General features: G+C 41.4%; 1 protein-coding gene across 7 annotated transcripts in view; it reads left to right on the top strand.

Moving 5' to 3' along the window:
* The window catches only part of LOC102006674 (ATP-binding cassette sub-family A member 3-like), a 149,983-nt gene extending 143,690 nt beyond the window's left edge, over positions 1-6,293 (top strand). For all 7 annotated transcript variants that reach the window (XM_013504905.1, XM_013504904.1, XM_013504906.1 and 4 more), the window contains 4 exons: positions 590-760; positions 1,157-1,338; positions 5,571-5,644; positions 6,052-6,293. In XM_013504905.1, coding sequence (XP_013360359.1) covers positions 590-760; positions 1,157-1,338; positions 5,571-5,644; positions 6,052-6,192 — 568 coding nt within the window. In that variant the 3' untranslated portion in view covers positions 6,193-6,293. The remainder of the gene's footprint in view (positions 1-589; positions 761-1,156; positions 1,339-5,570; positions 5,645-6,051) is intronic.

The raw sequence follows: 6,293 nt of genomic DNA on the forward strand, positions 1-6,293 counted from the left end.
AAAAAAAAAAAAAAAAAAGTAATTTTATACAGACACCTAATTGTAAGACAATCTAATGTTCTGCTCGGTTTCAGATGTCAGTAATAAGGCAGATGCATATATTTCCATGTCTATACTCTTTGGAAATGAAACTCAAAATCTCATTTGAACTAGAGCCTCTGAATAGTGAAAGGAAGTATCTTCATCCTGGTGTTCCTCTGCTGATCTTTTAAGCAAAGAGGAATGTAGGTCCTTTGAATTATGGTGTTTATATACCTGGAAAACAGTGATACTCTAAGAACAAGTAAATAAATACATGGATAATGCTGCCAAAATGAGACACAGAAAAGTTACTTCTCTATATCTCAAGTTAAAATGAATTGTGATGTGTATATGTATGTATGAATGTACGCGTGTGTGTGTGTGCATGTACACTTGGGCCTAGTGCCTTGTTAAAGTCATAGCTAACCAGCTTTGTAGATTTCCCATTAAGAGTTTAAGTGCTTGTTGGAACTCTCAGCATTTGGGACGTTTGTGCTAAGTCTTTCCTGTAACCGACATGTGTGCCATCCTTTTCTCCCACCTTCTTTCCCATCTATCAACCATGAAGTGGAGGAAACAAACGTAGGCTGAATACTGCTATTGCGGTAATGGGAAAGCCCTCGGTCATCTTCCTGGATGAGCCATCCACTGGCATGGACCCAGTGGCCCGACGCCTGCTCTGGGACACAGTGACAAAGACCCGTGAAAGAGGACACGCTGTCGTCATAACGTCCCATAGGTGTGGTTCACTAGGAGGTTTGACTAGGGGTTGGGAGTAGTTTTAGTGTCTGTACAAGGGAATTATTTGGAGCCAGGAATACCATATTGGGAAACAGAGCTGCTTGAGTATATGGGCTCCTTGTAGCAATTAGGATGCATATGGCCAAGAATACTCAGTGGATTTTCAAAACTCGGGGAGAAGACAGGAGTTCAGGAAATGCTGTACTCACTTGAGAATTGAGTACTCTGTTATTCATCGCTTTCTAAATATGCACTTCCCAACTTTGAGCTTAGTGGTTGGCAAATGCAAGTTCTCATTGAAAATACAGCCCCAGAATCCTGGCTGTGATTGAAACCGCGTCCTCCAAAGGGGAGCTGTACAGTCTTACATTGCTCTGCTCTCTTGTTTTACAAGCATGGAGGAATGTGAGGCTCTCTGTACCAAGCTAGCCATCATGGTGAAGGGGAGTATCATGTGTCTGGGCAGCCCTCAGCATCTCAAGAACAAATTTGGTGATATTTATATCCTGAAGGCCAAGTTCAAGACTCCAGATAAAGTACCGAATTTTAAAAATTTCATCACAATGACATTTCCAGGTAAACTTTTTTAACTTTGTTAGAGGTCACCATCCATGTGATTCATGTCTTCACCACCAGCTGTTATAGCGTAGATCTCAAACGGCCCCCGAAGCCGCGTGTGTTTGGGAGGTGACTGGAGGATGGGGGCACGTAGCTGGCTGGCAGTTAGGAGGTGACCTGGATAGAAGCTGCATGTCACTGGGGCGTGGCCTGGGGGTAGACATCTCCCTCGGGGCTCCTCCCTTCACGCTCTGCTTCCCGGCTGCCTTGACTCGAGCAGCTTCCCCTTGCCAGGCTCCCCCACCGCACCAGTTCTCCCTTGGAGCCAGCCAGCCATGCCCGGACTGAAACTTCCAAAACTGAGACCAAAACAAATCCCTCCTCCTTTCAGCTGGGTCTGCACAGCAGGGAAAGTGACTGAGGCACCAGCTTGCTGTGACTTACTGATATTCACTGATCTTCCATGATAGTCCCTTGGGAATACCTGTTACTACAAACCTCTTGTGACAAATTATAAGTTTACAAAAAGCAGAGGTTGTCACCTACTAAAGTGGTCTTGCATCACCTACTAAAGCAGTTTTATCTTTGTGTGTGCTGTCCATAGAAATTATAGGATCATATGTTTAGCATAATTCCCAATTATTTTCACATAATCCCCATGCAAAGTTTTAAGGGTCTCACACACACACACACACACAGCATGGAAACCTGACATTTTGCTGCCTTGGCCAGGATATGTTTTGACATGCAAGCAAGATCCAGTAAGTACTGGGTGTGATGTGCACACCTGTAATCCATCCCAGCACTGGAGAGCCTGAGGGAGGGGGATCACCATGAGTTAGAGACCAGCCTGGGCTACATAGTGAGTTCAAGGCCAGCCTGCACTATACAGCAAGACCCTATCTTCAAAAAACAATTACAAACAAACGAAACAAGATCCAGTAGGTATTTCTTTCCTCTCAGTAATCCTTCTGGTTCTGAGGGACAAATTCAGTAAACACCTTTCTATCTACATGGCGCAGCGCAAGCAACAGCAACTATTTCTTTTTGTCCCTTCCTTACCTCTTCTTCCTAAACTTAAAGTACAGGCATGAAAAGTAACTGTGGCTTTTCAGCTTAGTTTTCACTTTGCTAGACTGAACAAAATATAACAAGTTTCTGCTATGAGTTAAGCTAAGGAGTTAGAATCTTATCTTCTAGGTGATAGAAAATGACATGATTGATGACACAGTAGAAACAGAGATTGGAAAATAGGTAAAAATAAGCAGTAAAGCAGAGGTGGAGAACAGAATTAGTCATAGTGATTATGATGTTCCTAGAAAGTGCCGATGGGTATGTCCCACATTCATTTGGCAAGTATTTTTGAGTACTCATTGTATCCAAGTTTTATTTGATGTGGTACCTAAATCACCACAAAGAAAAACTGAGACCAGAGAACTTCATTTACAGTGAGGTTTCCTAGCAACTTGCCCTACTGAAATGGGGACACCAAACACTGACCTCTCTTCAAAACTGTGGGCACAAGCATTTTAACAGAAACGTGCATTGGAGGTGCATTCCTAAGTACAGGATGGTTGTTGCCCAGACCTTCCTTATGTCATTCTTGAGAAAATAGCTAATCAAATAGAATAAGAAAAAGGGAGCTGATTTTTTGTATATGACTCCAAAAGCACAGGCAACAAGAGCAAAAATAAATGGGAACAAAAATTGTCAAGTGGCACTGCATCAAAGTACAAAAAAAAAAAAAACAAAAAACTAGACACCCAAGGAAAGAATCAACAGCGTGAAGAGGCAATCTGTAGAACTGGGGAAAATATTTGCAAAACATACATCTGCAACAAGTGTCTGTTGAGGAATGATGGATAAAAAATGTCATATAAATACACAATGGAGTACTACTTAGCCTTAAAAAAGATGGAAATCCTGTCATTTGTGGCAACATGAATGAATGCGGGGCACATGATTGTAAATGAAATAAGCCATACATAGAAAGGCAGAAACCCCATGTGCTTTCTTATATGTGGACTCTAAAAAAACTGAGCACACAGAAGTAGAAAGTCGATGGGTGGTTACTAGAGACTGGTGTGGGGTAAGGTGGGGGAGATGATTGGACCATGGATGTGAAATTTTAGGTAGATAGGAATTCAGATCTATTGCACATGGTGACTGTAGTTAATCACTTATTATATTATTGAAAAATCCCTAAGAAAATAGATTTTAAGTGTTCTAACCACACATAAACACATACACACAGATATGTGAGGAGCTGCATGTTAGCTTCATTTAGTATTTCTACATGTATACGTATATCAAAACCACATGGTAAACACAATGAAATATAAATTTTAGTGTGTGTGCATGGTGTGTGTGTGTGTACACACATATATATGTGTGTATATATATATATCAAAAACAAAAACAAGACAACAGAAATGCCCAGAATGTCGATGTAAGTGCTGGTTATTTTCACAGTGTGTGGAGGCTGGGCAGTTGCAGGTGAGAGTGAATGGGTGACTGTTATTTGACCTAAAGGATCAGTGCTTGTTTTGAATAAGTCATTCAGCTCTGTGTTGAAATATTTCTCAATAAAAAACTTTATGTGATCAGGCATTAAGGTTAGCATTAAGGAAATCTGCCAGTCATGGTGGTACATGACTGTCATTCCAGCCCTCAAAAGTCTGAGGCAGGAAGATTGCTGCAAATTTGAGGCCAGGTTGAGTTACAGAGTGAATATAAGGCAAGCCTAAACTGCATCGCAAGACCCTTTTTGAAAGAAAGGAAGGAAAGAAGGAAGGAGGCTGCGGATTTAGCTCAGGAGCACAGTGCCTGCCTGGTAAGCGCAAGGTCATGAGTTTGATTCCTGGTACTGGAAAAAGAAAAAAGAAAAAAATAGGAGGAAAGGAGGAAGGAAGGAAGGAGAAGGAAAGAAAGAGAAAGAAAGAAAAGAAAAGAAAAGAAAAAGAAAGGTTCATATACCCTTACAGACATGTTTTTATTAAAAACTTTTAATCCAAGTTAATTCAATTTGTAATAATTGTAAATTCGCAGTGATAAGTGTAAACAAATCTGTTCTAAAGCAGGAAAAGGTACCACCCTTTTCCCTCTAGTTCCAGTAGTATATTCTTACTTGTGAAAAGCAGAACACACAACCTGACTTTGATGACTTCTGTGCGTGACTTCTTTCGCACAGAATGACAAGGCATAGTGGCAGCCTTGTTCCTCTCCCTCCCCTCCAAACACAGTGTGTGTGCATAAAAGCCAGTAGGAAACTCTTCCCAGTTCCTCTTCTCAGCCCTACTGTTAAGAATAAATCTTATAGTAATACTGCAATTTTTTATGAACCAGTGTATTGATCATTAATGGTAGGAAAGTAGGGGTTTTTATTAATATATTTTTAATCTTTTTAAATTTTTTATTTTTATTGGTACATAACTAAAAAAGTGTTTGATGGATTTATATATAAGGTCACTCATTTCAAAAATGAATACCCGGTCTTTACCAGGCACCCTTCTGTCCTCTGAGTGATATAGGAGAAATGCTAGATGTCAGATATGCCAAGTTTGTGTTCCCCAAAATCAAAGAATAAATTCTAAGGAACAACAGAGGTTAAGAGTAGAAAAATCTGTTGGAGAAAAGGAATGGAGCATAGGAATAGCTCCTGAGAGACAGGAGAAGTCCTGAATGGGTTGCCCAACATTAGAATTTTTTAAAGGCTCAACTGAACAAGTTGGCACATACCTGCAATCCCAGCACTCTAGGAGGCTGAGGCAGCAAGCTGGCAAGTTCAAGCCCAGCCTGGGCACCTGAGTGATTTAAAGAGACCCTGTCAAGGAAGGAAGGAAGGAAGAGGGGGGGAAAGGAAAGAAAGAAGGGGAAAAGGGTGGATAAATGAATGGATGGATCTGAGGATGTAGCTCAGTGTAAAGACTGCAGAGAAAAAAAAATTTTTTTAAAGACTCAGGTTTTCTATATTGGGCACATGAGCTGACAGTTTATTATGCTGTACCTGAAAGCCTGCCCTCAGTAATTGCTATGATTTCTACACAATAAGACATTCCATCGGGAATAAGCCTGAAAGCATTAGCCATGCCATACAAACCAAAGCGAGCAGGTTACTGGGTCATACCCCCTTTCGTATAAGTCCCATCTAGTCATTTCTCTGCTGGTTATATTAAGTAGATGTAGCAATATTCTGGCAAGTTTAAATGAAATTTGTAAGACTATTCCCCTGTCCTATTTTTCTTCTTTAGGTAGTATCTTAAAGGAGGAGAATCAAGGGATCCTTACCTACTCCATCCCAAGGAAGGACAATAGCTGGGGAAAGGTGATGGTAGAAACCGGGCCCTTCTAGCATCACACACTAAGGCAGCACAGATGATGGGAAATACTTGGGGTCCAGGCGTGTGGAGTGGTACCCTGGCCTGCAGAAGCAGCAGAGCCTTTAGATTACCGTTCAAACACTTCTGGAGTGTAACTGCTTTGACTTCTGCTCCAAAATCCCATTACTAATCCATGTTCACAAAACACAATGGAGACACAGAACTGTTTCCTCTGTTCCTGAGTTGCCTGTTCCTTCCACTTTCTCAACTCCCCCTTCTGTGCCCTTCGTCCTCTGGCATAAACTCGACAGTATCACTTCACAGTATCTGGGGGAGAGATGGAGAGGCTCATCTGGGTGGGGGCTGGAGTGGAGACTGCAGAAGTAACTGCACATTTGTGTTGCTGTTGAAGGTGTTTGGCATTTTGGAGAAAGCCAAAGTGGAATTCAGTTTAGAAGACTATTCCATCGGTCAGATCACCCTGGAACAGGTCTTCCTGACCTTTGCTAACCCTGATAACGCAGAAGATGATTTTGAAGAAAAGGTGCCATGAGATCCAGTTGCAGCCCAGTGACTCTTATGTCTTTCTTCAGTGATACCTGGACCTCCCTGTGATTGTATATTTTCATGTCAATATTTTATGTAATAAAGATT

Source organism: Chinchilla lanigera, unplaced genomic scaffold, assembly GCF_000276665.1.
Source record: "Chinchilla lanigera isolate Chin_1 unplaced genomic scaffold, ChiLan1.0 scaffold00092, whole genome shotgun sequence".
In the NCBI taxonomy this organism is placed as follows: domain Eukaryota; kingdom Metazoa; phylum Chordata; class Mammalia; order Rodentia; family Chinchillidae; genus Chinchilla; species Chinchilla lanigera.